The 15,622-nt window shown below is 44.2% G+C and overlaps 1 protein-coding gene across 1 annotated transcript in view; it reads right to left on the minus strand.

The window, feature by feature from the left end:
- The window catches only part of igsf9bb (immunoglobulin superfamily, member 9Bb), a 777,241-nt gene that overhangs the window by 47,820 nt on the left and 713,799 nt on the right, over positions 1-15,622 (minus strand). Inside the window, exons 13-16 of the mRNA XM_070894384.1 lie at positions 12,856-13,031; positions 6,625-6,851; positions 3,275-3,359; positions 3,006-3,167 (exon numbers count right to left, since the gene is read on the minus strand). Coding sequence (XP_070750485.1) covers positions 3,006-3,167; positions 3,275-3,359; positions 6,625-6,851; positions 12,856-13,031 — 650 coding nt within the window. The remainder of the gene's footprint in view (positions 1-3,005; positions 3,168-3,274; positions 3,360-6,624; positions 6,852-12,855; positions 13,032-15,622) is intronic.

Raw genomic sequence — 15,622 nt, forward strand, 5'->3', positions numbered from 1 at the left:
GTGCTGGCTAAACAGAGCCGGCAAGGGGGCGTCTGTTTCAGTGCCGGCAGCGTTGCGCATGCGCGATGGTGTATTAACATGCATCTCTTTCCTGCCCCGCCTTAAAAGGCCGCGTTTAGCACCCAACACCCCCAGCCCCACCCCAGCCTGCCGCGCCCGCTTAAGATGCCACATTCTCCCGCACCTACCCCAGGCCGAAGGGACTCCCGCACGGACAGCTACTGCCGACTTTAGTTCAAGGTAGGATTTACTTCAGTTCTTTACTTGTTAATTTAATTATTTACCTCAGTTCTTTATTTTTTATTGAATGCTTATTACTTTTTATGCTTTGTTTGGTGCTTGGTGGTGCTTCAAATGTAGTTACTTGTGCCAATTCCTTAACTCTAGGTAAGGTTTTTCTGTGCGGACGGAAGTGCCAACATGCGCTGGCCTAAATTAGTTTGGAGAAACTTTTAGCTGGCCAAACTCACTTAAATGACCAAAACAGGCGTAAGTGGCTGGGAACGCCCCCTTTTGAAAAAAAAAACAAAACAAAAAAAAACCTAACTAACTCACTTACACTGGCGCAAATTAAATGGGCAGAATTGCAACTAAAAAGTTAGTCCAGGAAAATTAAGTTGCTCCAAAAAAAAAAAACAGAGCAACTCCTGGGGAAATTTGGGCCCATTGCGAGTTAGTTAGGTTTTTTTTTTTAAGTTTTTTTTTTCAAAAGGTGGCGTTCCCAGCCACTTACGCCTGTTTTGGCCATTTAAGCAAGTTTAGCCAGCTAAAAGTTACTCCAAACTAACTTAGGCCAGCGTGAGTGGGCACTCTTGTACGTTTAGAAAAACCTTGTGCTGACATAAGAAATCAGCACAGGCAGCCAGAGATGGGGGTGCGGGGAGGGGGGGGAGGGGCGGAAGGGGATGTTGCAAAGCACTAAACACCTTCACAACAACATTAAAGAAGCATAAATACATTTAAAACACCAAGCACTAAACAAAGCAGTACATTTGCATCAAGCACTAAAAGTAATAAGCAATTAATTAACAAATAAAAAATAGAAGGAACCCTGCACCTAAAGCACCAAGACCAAAGTAATAAGCAATCAATCAATCAGTAAATAACAAATAAAAAATAGAAGTCCTACCTTAGGGCATACAGCGGGCCGCCGATGAGGGAGCCCATTTGGCCAGGGCTAGGGACGGCCTGCTTCGGGCCCCTCCCACATAGTCTACAGCGCGCACTCTCAGATTCGGCTTGCCAGGAGCTACTGCACATGCGCTCAGACTCTAGTGCGCATGTGCAGAGGTCCCTGCACTGTTTTCAGCGCTGGGAGCTGGCTCCGTCCCCAATACACTGGGCCACGCTATGCCACGACTGAAGAGAGGCTGGGGAGCGGCCAGAATCGGGAGGAAGATTTTCGGCGCGCTTGGAGGCGGACAAAAGTGGCGCCCCTCGGGTGAGGGCGCCAGAAAAAGGGGTTGGGGAAATCTGAGCCCAATGTAACTAAATATGACAGAAAATAATCTAAAAGTCAAGATATTTCAAATATCAAATTGATGTGGATTTCTTTGCAGTTTCCGTTGTGGTGTCACTTTCTATTAAAACCAAACAGAAAATAAATAGAAGCATTTAACTTCTGTTGTATCTATTCTCATTGAGAAACTGTTGTCAGATGTTCACATGACACTCGTGTTTATACAGCTTGCGAAACCACCCCATGTTTATTCGGGACACTTTCACGAGCTGACGAGTAAAAAGAGTTGCATTTATATAGTGCCTTTCATGACCTCAGGAAGTCCCAAAGCACTTTACAACCATTGAAGTACTTTGGAAGTGTAGCCACGGTTGTAAGGTAGGGAAAGCGGTAGCAGCCATTGAGCCTGACTACTCCCAATCCGCAATGTGACAGGCCTGGTTTAATAATCTTCTCCAGTTTTTCACTCAGTTCGTGCTCATGCATTAGAGTGAAACGGGAAGCATGATTGCACCAAATGGCCAGTCACTGGCAGTGGAATGAATATTTAAGCTGTGCCTGTTTTGGGAAGCAAAATAAATTTGCTTGCAAATTGGTCGAGGCCTTGGATGTTAAGCTCAGGTAAACTTAAGCCAATTTTGATCTTGGGAGGTCAATTCATTTACATTTCAAACCAGATAATGGATTTGTCCGAGTCGAACCTCATTTTGTAAACTATGAGAGGCAGCACCATCGACAAGGAAGTGTAGCCTCCATCATATCGACATACTCCCAGTACTACACCATCCACCATCAGCAAGATCAATTAAATGATTTAATTCAATTGAATTTGAAACATTGCCCTGAAAAGAAGACAATCTATAAAATAAAGGTGACCTGCTCCAAGTTGCAGCGCAGAAAGAATGAATAATTTTGGAGAGCTTTGTATCAGACTGGTGGTACATGCTGAGTGGAAATCTTTCATCTGAACGTACATCACAGACTGTTCCAAACGGGTTTTATAAAGAGTGAATTTTAAAGGTATCATCACAATCAATTATTCAGTCTCTTAGTGAGTCAAACAATATCTGAATATTTCTTATAGGTTAAATATGAAAATCAATTATTTACTCTTTGATCAGAGCAAACATCCTTTCTTCCTCATTTCTCCCTGAGCCACTGTGTGTGTCCCAAAGGCTGGGATGGGGAGCTAGCTCTTGGACTGCTGCCAGCACTGGCCTAAATAGACTCCAGGAGCTGCAGGAGGCTGGTCCTGTGGAGTCACGTAACCTTATTTCCCCTCCATCCCGACATTAAGTTTTCACTTGGTTCCTTACTAGGCAGTGTGGCTGACATTAGAAACTCAATGGAGTAAAGATATGAACCCGTGTTCCTCTCTCTACTGGTACTGCACATCAATGCTCCAATTTACAGCATCACAGTGCCAACTTTGTTCATTTAGCCAATTTAAATTGCGATTTTCAGACAGCATGAGCGACTTAGCCTTTTGAGAGTCACTGTAGGCTTTTCTGAATGAAAGTATTTTAAAAGTACAGCTCCTGCTTACCCTTCTTTCTCTTGTTCTTCCGTTTCCGCTGCCTGTTAACAAAGCAAGCAGCCAAGGTACTGAATAAAATGGCTGCCGCCAGGAAGCAGATGGTGGCGACAATCCCAGCCACGACTGGCCGGGCCAGGCCTTCCTCGGGCACTTCGGGTGGTGAAAAGACATCTAAAACAGAGAATGTGTAAACAACAATGAACTTACTGGCCTTACATCTGAACAATTTCTAACAACCTTTAAGAGTTTGCCTCATACAGAATGTTCATGCGTCTCACCTGAACTAGAAACCCCAACTATATTACTTGGCTCACTGATCAGGTCCTGCATGACAGCCATTATACGGAATTCGTACCAGGAGTCCTGACAGAAAGAGAAAAAAAATATCTGCATCTCATTTCCGTCATCTGCAGTCTTTACACCAATATTACTTTCATAGTTCCATTTTCTTTTACTAGAACCATACACTTTATAAGAAGCAGAAGGCCTATTTGCCACTCACATATTTGAAAAAGAATTGAGTTTATTTGTGGTCACAGGAAACTTGAAGAGAAGCACTTTTCAAACATTAAAGCAGGTTGGCCAGCCGTTGACAAGCCAATGCCCCATCAGCAGCCATGTCACCATTCCGTTTCCAACAGCTGCCATTACTTTGGCATCTTGTCAGCTGTGGCTCAGTGGGTAACACACTCGCCTCTGAGTTGGAAGGTTGTGGGTTCAAGTCCCACTCCAGGAACTTGAGCAGATAAAAAAAAAATCTAGGCTGATGCTCCAGTGCAGTACTGAGGGAGTGCTGCACTGTCAGAAGTGCCATCTTTTGGATGGGATGTTAAACCGAGGCCCCATCTGCTCTCTCTCAGGTGGACATAAAAGATCCCATGGCACGATTTAGAAGAGCAGAGGAGTTATCCCCGGTGTCCTGGCCAATATTTATCCCTCAATCAACATAACAAAAACAGTTTATCTGGTCTTTATCATATTGCTATGTGTGGAAGCTTGCTGTGCGCAAATTGGCGTTTCCCAGATCACAACAGTGACAACACTCCAAAAAAGTATTTCATTGGCTGTAAAGCGCTTTGAGATGTCTGGTGGTCGTGAAAGATGCTATATAAATGCAAGTCTTTCTTTTTTTTTCTTTCTTAGAATGAAACTGCAAAATTATAATCAATCCAGTGCTGATGACATGCCCAATGGGCTGAAACTGGGTTCTTGCTATTGAGGGAGTGCAGCAAAGGTTCACCAGACTGATTCCAGGGATGGCTGGGTTGTCATATGAGGAGAGACTGGATCAACTAGGCCTTTATTCACTAGCGTTTAGAAGGATGAGAGGGGATCTCATAGAAACATATAAGATTCTGACGGGACTGGACAGGTTAGATGCGGGAAGAATGTTCGCGATGTTGGGGAAGTCCAGAACCAGGGGACATAGTCTAAGAATAAGGGGTAGGCCATTTAGGACTGAGATGAGGAGAAACTTCTTCACTCAGAGAGTTGTTGCCCTGTGGAATTCCCTGCCGCAGAGAGTTGTTGATGCCAGTTCATTGGATATATTCAAGAGCGAGTTAGATATGGCCCTTACGGCTAAGGGGATCAAGGGGTATGGCGAGAAAGCAGGAAAGGGGTACTGAAGGAATGATCAGCCATGATCTTATTGAATGGCGGTGCAGGTTCGAAGGGCCGAACGGCCTATTCCTGCACCTATTTTCTATGTCTATGTTTATAGAAGCCATTCAGCCCAGCAGAGAGAGAGGACAACAGGCTTAACTTATTCATGCGCCATGGATTCGATATCGGATCCCAGACATGAAATACGAGGATGTTAATCCACTGCACTGTCCAGTTAATGCTTAGTCAGTCCATGAACATAGAAAAAAATATTTTGAAAATGTTGAGGCAAATCTTCCTCTTCACCGCAGTGTGGTAATCGGGCGGAGCAGCTCGTCCGCCTGCTGAAATCAGTGGAATGAAAATCAGGCGGGTTCTGGACTGGGCGGGTGATTTGTAGCACCATGCGGTGACGATGAAAATTTACCCCATCACATGTGGTATTGGAGGAGTAAAATGATCGTCTGCTCTGCAGGTGGGATAACGCACAGCACGGCAGGTAACACTGCTACCCAATCCTAGCCGTCTCGCACTTTCTTCACCTTTGATACCTCATCGGTGAACAATCCAGTTGATGAGTCCCATTCTATTTCAGTTTTCTACAGTTAAAAAAATTACATATAATTCAGAATTACGACTTTAGAGACACTGGGGAAAATTTCGCTCTTCAGCACCTGGGGGTGGGGGAGGGTAACCTGGCTGAGTGCACCATTTGATGGTTCTTGAAGCCGCCCGAGTTTTATTCCATTGATTGCGGGTAGGTGATTCGCTCTGCCAGGTTACTGCCTAGGCGACGAAGATAAAAACATTCCCCACTGTTGGGTAATAAACCTTGAACTTTTTTTTTTAAGTGTAGATGGCCTAAGACACTTCTCCTGGTCTGACCTTGCTAAGAGATTGATTGCTACGACTAGTCAACAACTTCACTATCATTGTATCGTGCGACTGCTGGGATGGTAGAAGGCGAACTAGATGGACCTTGGACTGTTTCTGTCTAGCAATTCCTAAGTTCTTGTGTTCCTCCCCGTCTCTGAACATCCACAGGCACGATAGTAAGTCTATTGCAGTTGTCACTCTGCCATGCGTTACCTGGTTCACAGGGTCAGTTTGCAGGTGGATGCAGGAACAGCTCAAATTAGTTATACATATGGACTAGCACTTAACTGAAAAATCATTTTGCTTCCCTATTTTCAGTATTTTTGGTAGACTCACAACGATTGATTTTGAGGCCATTCCGCCTGGCAGGAATGGAGTGATAGTACCTCGAAAATGGCGGAGAATGACTTACTGCCCTGTTCCCACCGTTGCTGCGGCTGTTGCAATCGTCCCCAGGCCTACCACTGGGCAGTTGGAATGCCCGCCTCAGTCAGGCTCATTCAAAATGGCGTACATAGCAGCCGCTTACCATGGGCGGAGCGTGGACTGCCCATGGTCTGCTCAGCATCAGCTGCCTGTCCAGCCGAAGCAGAGCCGACGGGTACGCTGCTGGCTATTTCTGTGGGCCCGGGAGGGGTAGGACTTCTCCTCCGAACTCGACAAAACCAAGCCCCGGTCCCAATGTCACTCCGGTTCCCCACCCTCTCCTGGCCCCAGAGAGCAGCTGGAGCACCCAATATTGTGACGGGCTGAAATTCGGCCCATAGCCCGCCAGCCAAATGCTACTCAAAATGAACTGGGCCGTCCAGCAAGAATATCGGGGGGGGGGGGGGGGGGAGGGGTGGCGCGGGGAGGTGGCCAGCTCGAAATCCAATCACTTGAGCGGGGAAATCGACTCCACAATGTTATAGATTCTGTTAACAATTCAAGGAAGGCTGGTTAAGTATTGACAAATGACTGGGCAAGCACTAAAACCCGCAAACAATAGGTTGCAAGTGGCAGCAAACAGCTGTCCATACTGGAATTTGAAAATACCTACAGGGCGATTGAGAGGAAAATATTAATTTTTGAGCCGGTCATCATTATTTAAACCTCCCATCAAAACATTCGCTCCGTTTATTTTAGAAGCAGCTTGGCGATGTCTTACCAGAGATAGCTCCTTGGTCAGCAATTCGGTTTCAGTCCCTGGTATTGCTTCGTCTAAAATCTCCCACCTGTCTCCCAGATGGAACTCCATGATATAATGGGTGATCGGATAGCTATGGTTGGCCGGCGAGAGCCAAGATAGCAATACGCCTTGCTGTGTTCGATTGGCTGTTAGGCACCTTGGTGGAGAAAGCAGCACCAGTGGTTCTCGGGTGGCAATAGGAAAAGCTGAAAGAACAATCAAGATTATCGACCCTTCTGCTGCACGCATCTTTGTAATAGTGACAGTATCATGAAACACCCCCTCAAGCTGATTGTCAACGCACAGCCCCTGACATGTCCTGCATTACTCACTTCAGTGCTGAGACTAGAAAAGCTGGGGTTGATCTCCTTGGAGCAGAGAAGGCTAAGAGGAGATTTGATAGAGGTGTTCAAAATCATGAAGGGTTTAGATAGAATAAATAAAGAGAAACTGTTTCCATTGGCTGAAGGGTCGATAGCGAAGGGGGCACAGATTTAAGGTGATTGGCAAAAGAACCAGAGGCGACATGAGGAAAAACGTTTTTACGCAACGAGTGGTTAGGATTTGGATTGCACTGCCTGATAGAGTGGTGGATACAGATTCAATAGCAGCCTTCAGAAGGGAACTGGATAAATACTTGAAGGAGAAAACATGGCAAGGATATGGGCAAAGAGCAGGGGAGTGTCGGACTAACTGGATTGCTCTTTGAAAGACTAGGTGCAGATTCGATGGTCTGAATGGCCTCCTGTACTGTACTATTCTATGATTCTGTTAATTATTTTTTCACATGTTTCCACCATATCTCTTGCTTCCCTATTCTTCATGGGGTGTTGTCTCTATTCAGTCTTTGTACAGTTGTGGATGGTGGAGGGGGTGGGGGGGTGAATTGTTGAAGATTGAGCAAAATTTGGGTGTTTGTATCAGATCCTCGGTGTTCAAATGAACTTGAACTTTTCTCTTGCTCTTTTATTTAAGAAACAAGGTACGTGCATAAAGTCCCGAGCAGATGTAATTGTGCTTTTTAGAAAGCTTTCATACAAAACTGAGAAAAATCTAAGTTTAGTAGACCTCCCAAGCTCTCAGTGAGCGGGATGTGGTCCTGAGCCATGTAGTCCACAATGATCCAGATTTGATCTTGATCTGCAACCCGGTTGCCTAATCTTAACTAGGGTTCTAATTGGCCTCAAGGCCCCTGGTTAGCTGTGGCTCAGTGGTAGCACTCTTGCCTCTGGGCCAGAAGCTTGTGGGTTCAATTCCCACTCCAGTGATCTGAGCCCAAAAATCTAGCTGCAGTGCTGAGGGAGTGCTGCACTGTCAGCGGTGCTGTCTTTCGGATGTGACGTTAAACCGAGGCTCCGTCTGCTCTCTCAGGTGGACGTAACAGGTCCCGTGGCACTATTTTGAAGAAGAACAGGGCAGACCCAGGTGTCCTGGCCAATATTTATCCCTCGATTAACATAACAAAAAAAAAGATTAACTGGTCATTATCACATTGCTGTTTGTGGAAGCTTGCTTGTGCGCAAATTGGCTGCCGCGTTCCCTACATTACAACAGTGACTACACTCCAAAAGTACTTCATCGCCAGTAAAGCGCTTAATCTTAACTAGACATTGAGACTCACCACAAGAATGTTCAGCCATGAACTCATTGAATGGCGGTGCAGGCTAGAAGGGCCGAATGGCCTACTCCTGCACCTATTTTCTATGTTTCTATGAGATGTTCAGTGGTCGTGAAAGGCGCTATATAAATCCAAGTCTTTCTTTCTTTCTTCTCTCTTAGGAAGGGCAATAATCACCCAGCTTTGGACTTTCCTTGTAAGCATGTGTGTCGGGCATTGGGTGAGGGGAGCAGCTGGCACAGGTGTAGCTCTCACCCGATATGATCAAAAATTCTGTCAAATCTCATCCTCTAGGCTCACACATAAAAGACGGCTACCTGGGTAAACTGGCAAAACTCTGGAACTACAACAACATTGGTGAATACTGCCCACCTTCAGGAGAGGAGGGGATGAAAGAGGAGACAACTGGAAACAGAAATCTAAGTGGGTTTGGTGCCATTTGGTGAATACTATCCAGATCCAAACTTTAGAGGCTCAGTCTTTGAGTATATTCAAGACAGAGATCGACAGATTGTTGGCTATTAAGGGAACCAAGGGATTTGGGGATAGTGCAGGAAAGTGGAGTTGAGGTAGAAGATCAGCCATGATCTCACTGAATGGCGGAGCAGGCTCGAGAAGCCGAATGGCTTACTCCTGCTCCTAGTTATTATGTTCTTTAGCTCAGACATTGAGACTCACCACAAGACACTTCATAGCATTCCGATTGGAATTCTGACAAGTCAAGTCCCAGAACAAAAGGAATGATTAAAATATGAAAGTCAATATTGTAGCGAGATTACACCTTTGACCTTTGATACATCATGAATAGTCCAATTGATGTAGAATAATGGTATTCTATTTCAGTTTTATACATTAAAAAAATACTTATAAGGCAGACTAATCATTTTATGATGGAATGAAAATCAGGTGCGTTCTACAACGGGTGGGCGACCCGCTCGGCTACATTACTGCCCAGGTGGTGAAGGCAAACATTTACCCCATTGCTTTCTAATAAATATTTAATCCTTTTTTTAAACATAGTTGGTCTAAGAGAGCATTCCTGGTCTGGCCTCTCTGCTCCCTATCCCTGAAGTGCCGGGCATGATAGCAAGCCTATTGCAACCGTCACGTGTTACAGGGTCAGTCTACAGGTGGATTCAGGAACAGTTCACATTGAGAGGCACCACTTTCCATCCTTCCAGGTGACGAGTAATTCAACAGTAAGTCTTGCCATCTAGTGGTTACTCTAGGAACTGCTAAGAGTTCGAGTTAATGACGTAGCCAGGTTCAGGTGACAGTCCTAAAACTGAAACTTACAGCCATGTGGTTGCGGAGCAGGCACTTTCGTGTCTGGGGTTGAGAACTGCCAAAGTGACTCTTCTACGTTTAAGCACAACATTCAATACCAACACAACTTTCAGAAGAAACTCTTTCAATACCTGGACTGTAGCATTTTGTGTCATGCTTTTCCAGAGACTGTGTGAACACTGAATAAAACTCCAAAAAACCGACTGAGTACTGTTGGACATTTTGTTATCAGCCTTGGCTCACTGGTAACACTGAGTCAGAACATCATGGGTTCAATCCAGGAACTGAACACATAATTCAGGCTGACACTTCAGTACAGAGGGAGTGCTGCTGCATTGTTGAAGGTGCTAGCTTTCGGATATTAAACCGAGGACCTTTCTGCCCTCTCAGGAGAACAGTACTTGAAGATGATATGGGGAAGTCGCCTGGCCAATATTAATCTCTCTAGCGACATCACTAAAACAGATTATCTGGTTATTTATCTCTGCTGTTTGTGGGGCTTTGCTTTGGGAAAGTAGGCCGTCACATTTCCTACATTACAACCGTGAATACACTTCAAAAAAATACTTCATTGGTTTGTGAAGCACTTTTGGGATATCCTTATGGTGTGAAAGGCGCTATATCATTTATCATTGCAAATTCTTTCTTTTTGTACAGAAAGTTGTTAAAATTGAGAAAAGTGTACAGTGTTACCATCTGATGTAGCAAGTATACAAAAATAATATATTTCAAATAGACGTTTATTCAATTTTTGCGGGTGTGTGGGGGTGTAGGGGGCGGGGATGGGAGGCAGAGAAGGTAAACTCAGTTTATGGCTCAGCCAAAGGAAACCTGCCCGAAGATATAACGAGAGCTCGAGAACAGTTTGAGCTCCTATAAAATTGGTATCTTCTGCAATTAAATTTTTCCTAAAGTTTTGGCTTTTCATATTTTGTTTGTTTTAAGAAACATAACGAAACCTATTTGATGGGTAATGCAGTCATGTCACTGCGCTCGACATCATTAAATGTAACTGTGTTTACAATTCCGGGAAATTTTATCCTGATGATCCTCATTAAACATGCAACCACCGCCTAATATCACAACACTATTAATATGGGATTTAAGATGTACAATGTGTTCCATATCACGGAGATCATCGGCACAAGTTGCCAATTAGAGTGAGTAAATGTATGGAATGCACAAAGGAGGTAACAACAATTGAAGTGCTGAATCAGGACTATTGTACACATGCCCCGAGGGCTCTATTATTACATCCTTATCACTATGGGCACTCAGGTTTCTTACATCTCACCGATGCCAGACATAAGTTCAATTACTTAGCCTCCCGAACCACGATTATCTGAGATGTAATTCAATGACCAAGGGTGTATCATGCACGCAAAAGTCTTCCATTATTGGTCTGCAGTCAAAATATTAAATGTAGGATTTAAAAAAAATCGATATTCATTATTTTGGTATTTTTTTGTTTAATTGATTTTAATTTTTAGCTTTTTGTCAGCAACTCTTTTATTGTGAGACTCAGTTTTAGAGGTAGGGCGTGTTGATACTTCATTCTCCGTTGAGAACAATGGGAGCAGGCCTTAATTATAGAAATTACAGTACAAGAGGCCATTCAGCTCACTGCTCCTGTGCCAGTATCTGCACTAATCCCATTTCCCCATATCCTTTTATATGTTTTCCTTATCCAATTCCCTTTTAAATAATGTTATAGTCCCTAATTCAATAGTCACTTGTGGTGAAGCATTCCATGTTCTAATAATCCTCCGAGGGAGAATATTTCTTTAACTTCCCCTTTGTATCAGTGATAACCATCAGCTTATGTCCCCTTGCTCATCATCATCATAGGCAGTCCCTCGGAGTCGAGGGTGACTTGCTTCCACACTAAAAATGAGTTCTCAGGTGACTGAAGAGTCCAATACAGTCTCTGTCACAGGTGAGGCAGACGGTGGTTTAAGGGGCGGGTGGGGCCTGGGTTGCCGTGCACTCGTTCCGCTGTCGATGCTTGGCTTCAGCGTGCTCTCGGCAAAGAAACTTGAGGTGTTCGGCGCCTTCCCGGATGCTTTTCCTCCACTTTGGGCAGTCGTGGGCCAGGGATTCCCAGGTGTCGGTGGGAATGTTACATTTTTTCAAGGAGGCTTTGAGGGTGTCCTTGAAGCGTTTCCTCTGCCCACCTGGGCCTCGCTTGCCGCGTCAGAGCTCCGAGGAGAGCGCTTGTTTTGGGAGTCTCGTGTCAGGCATGTGGACGATGTGGCCTGCCCAGCGGAGCTGATCGAGTGTGGTCAGTACTTCAATGCTGGGAATGTTGGCCTGATCGAGAACACTGACGTTGGTGTGCCTATCCCAATGTGTCCCCTTGCTACCAATTTATCAACCAATGGATCAGTCTTCTCACACTCCCACTCTCATTCGATGTAAGCGTATGAATAGATATCTCACAATAATATCTGAGAAATTACAGACAATCTGAGTAATGTGATGGAACCATCATATTTGGAGTGGGCATTAATAACTATTACCACAATGTAAGGGGAATTCTACCCAATTTAAACCAGTATTTGCTGGTACCAGCCGGTCTGGCATCTATATCTGAGTAACAATGAGGGAGGGAGGCGAAGTAATAAATATGGAATAAAAGACAGCTATTGGCATTTTACCACAGTTTTGAAATGGTGGGAATGTCTTTGATTAGTTGTTGCGCACTACAGTTAACCTCCCATCCCTATACATTTTTTACACAATGTGTCTTCTCAAGCACATTCCCACACAATCTGAAAGAAATAAAGCACAATTATGGTAGCCTCGTTTTATAGCATTGGGCTTCTTCCCAGTAGCCACTCAACACTGAGGCAGCAATAGTAGCGGACCGTGTAACACCTAAAAATGGCTGAATCCATTGAATTTACTCAAACAAATAGTTCTGTGAAGTCTGTCCAACCATTTGCTGCTGTGTCATGTAAACATACAGTTCATTTGTTGACCACCTTGGAGATATTATTGCTTCTAATTCCTGCAGTGAATTCTTGGTAGGATATCATGTGGTTTACTGGAGCCCATGGCCGTACGATTCACGAGGAGAAATTGGTGAATAAACAATAAATTTAATGTCAGAGCCAGATTAAAAAGTGACGCTGCTAATGGCCACTTATGGCAATATGGTTGTCCATGGTGGCTTAAAAAGATCAATACACATATAAAGGCTCATAAGGATATCAAACCTATAGCATTACTTAACATGGAGCTAAACCAGCACTCCAGAACTGAACGGGATAGTACACACTTAGACTGAAGGTAATTTTACTCACCCAGTGTGTTCACAGTGACGACTTCACTGAAGGGCCCTGTGCCCAGTTTATTCTGTGCTAGCACACTGAACTGGTATGCGGTCTCAGGCTCCAGGCCCTCCACCAACAGCCAGGTAAGGCCTGTGGATACAGGCAGCGATAGCCAGTCATGGGGTCCCAGCATAGCCCTCTTTACCCTGTGGCAAATGCAGAACTAGATAGTTAGCGGCGGCTCTTGAGCGAGGTGCATGCTCAGGTCAGGTTGCGGTTTGAGATATGTTGAGAGTGAAACAGGTCTCGTGGAATGAAACAGCATTGAAATCATACAGTCTGTTACAGTGGTTTACCTTTCCAGCAGTTCATTTCATTAATGAGAAGGCTCTTCATTTAAACCTCTCCTGAGCTCACTAATTGAGCTACAGCATGCGTGACATATTTTTCCACTCGTTATCGAGTGGCAACACTAAGGATTTCCAGCTCAGACATCGTTGCAAATACTGGACTCCCTGACATTCCACTCAGGCACAACGCAATTCCAGCTTCCGAAGATCATCTCACTTCTGCATCAATTCGCTGACTACCTACCATCCTGGGCTTCTTAAAGCTAGACAGTTTAAAAGAAGTGACCAATATTAGATGTTAGAGAGGAAACATTCATTCCTAACGTTGACTAGATACCAATAGGGGTCAATTTCTTCATTTTTAGACATAAATTTGAAAAAGAGTTAAATGCCATAATTAAAATCTTATTTCTTGATGACCAGGTCTTGGTTGAATTGTCAGTCTTTCTTTTGAAAACATACAAGGGGAAGAATTCTTCTGTCGCAATGTGTAGCAAAATCACAACTCCTTCTTTCTGAAAGTGTTTACAGTGTACCGACACATAGCAACCTGAGCAATTCTTCCCCCACAGTAGTACATTGGAATTGGGGAAATATTTGAAGGAGAGAAAATTGCAGGGCTATGGGGAAAGAGCAGGAGAATGGGACTTAGTGGAGAGCTCTTTCAAAGAGCCGGCACAGGTACGATGGGCCGAATGGCCTCTTTCTGCGCTGTAAGAGTCTATGGTTTTATAATTGAAGAGGTGAAAGGCATAACTTAGTGTTGCTTAAAATAGGGGAGCAACAGGTTGCAGGGGTAGAGGCTAAATCCATGATGCAGTGATCATACATAGGCTCTGTATGTATAGGCTTAATGGGCCAAATGGCATGTTCTCACTTCATACTTTATGTAGGCTCTTAGAATGATTCACCAATACCTGATATTGTTGGGTCAGGACACAAGCCCCTGGGCTATCCCATGGCACATGCAACAATTCATTTTTCATAATATGTTGAGATTTATGGATCATGTCACTGGAAATTGCTAAGTGTAAGCAACCTAGTGACTATCAGTTAGCCTATTTTTATGGCACATAACTCTTAAATAACCTTTGACTTCCCTTTTCGCACATTTTATAAATGAGAAATTCAAACATTCATTGATTGCACAGCAGTAAGGAGGCACCGGTACAAACCTGGCATACTGGCTCATACTGTGGTTCTGGTGAAGGATGCTTAGCTCAAGCTGGCATGTACAGTACACACTGGGTAAAAGCATGCAGTTCACTCACATGTTCCACTTCCTCAGTTTGCAAACTGGGTCCACTTATACCCACCAGTGCGGAGCAATCCATATCTGAGAGCAAAAGGGGCTGAGACGCTTCAACAGCAGATCCATTGGTATGTGTATGATCCCCACATCAGTGCTGACTTTTACACAGTGTATACTAAAGATCAGTGTCAATGATAAAAGTTAGTAATGCAACTTAAATCTAAAAACTACGTGCAATGCAGAAATGTAGGAAAAATAGGAAGCACCGCAGTATTAGAGAGTGGGGCGTTGTACAGTGAGCATCCCTCAAAATCACTGGGCTCCAATATATTAAAATGCATTGGACTATCAATTTGTGTAAATACATCAGTAATTAAATTAATGTGACTCGGTACAGGATTTCAAATGTGACTAAGCTAAAGAGCCATTCATTATTCTATTAGTGACATATGAAAGCTTTGTAAACAGAAGCGCGGCACGCAATATTTGCTGCTGACAGCTTTGGCATTTATTTAAAACAATATATACCTATACGACAGCTACATCTCAACGGTTTAACTTGCAGCTGGTCGAGCAGCTGCTACATCACACGCAGTCTGCGGTCAATACGGCAGCGCTAAAGGCAGGGTTTTCCGAGCAAGCTGTTCCAAGACGAGACCTCGTCTGAAAACTCCCTCAAAATACCCCAGGCCACAAGCTGCTGCTGTGCTAACTATTAAAGTGTCAGCCTTGGCTCAGTGGTAGTGCTCTTGCCTCTTAGTCCGCAGGCCCTGGGTTCAAGCCCACTCCAAGGGACTGGAGCATAACATCTAGGTGTTACCTCAGCGATATTACTGAGGGATGGCATTTTAAACTTGTCTTCCAACTCAGTTGCACACAAGAGATCCTCTGTAACTATTTTGAGAACAGCTGGGGAATTGTCCATGTATCCTTCAGCCACCACTTAAAAAAAGAGATTTGGGACCTTCCTGTGCATTTGCCTACTTTAGCAGAGACTACACTTAAAAATTATTTAATTGCCCGTGCAATGCTTTAGAATACCTCGAAAGGCACTACACAAGTGAAAGCTCTTTCTTGTCAAGCTAAGCTTGTTTTCCAGTTACTTCCAGTTTCATCTCCAGCTTGAAGGAACACAATTTCAATTTGCTTTTAAGACCATTTTCTCCGGATGCTTAGATATGCAACGCAACGGGGG

Source organism: Pristiophorus japonicus, chromosome 11 (genome assembly GCF_044704955.1).
Source record: "Pristiophorus japonicus isolate sPriJap1 chromosome 11, sPriJap1.hap1, whole genome shotgun sequence".
NCBI lineage: Eukaryota > Metazoa > Chordata > Chondrichthyes > Pristiophoridae > Pristiophorus > Pristiophorus japonicus.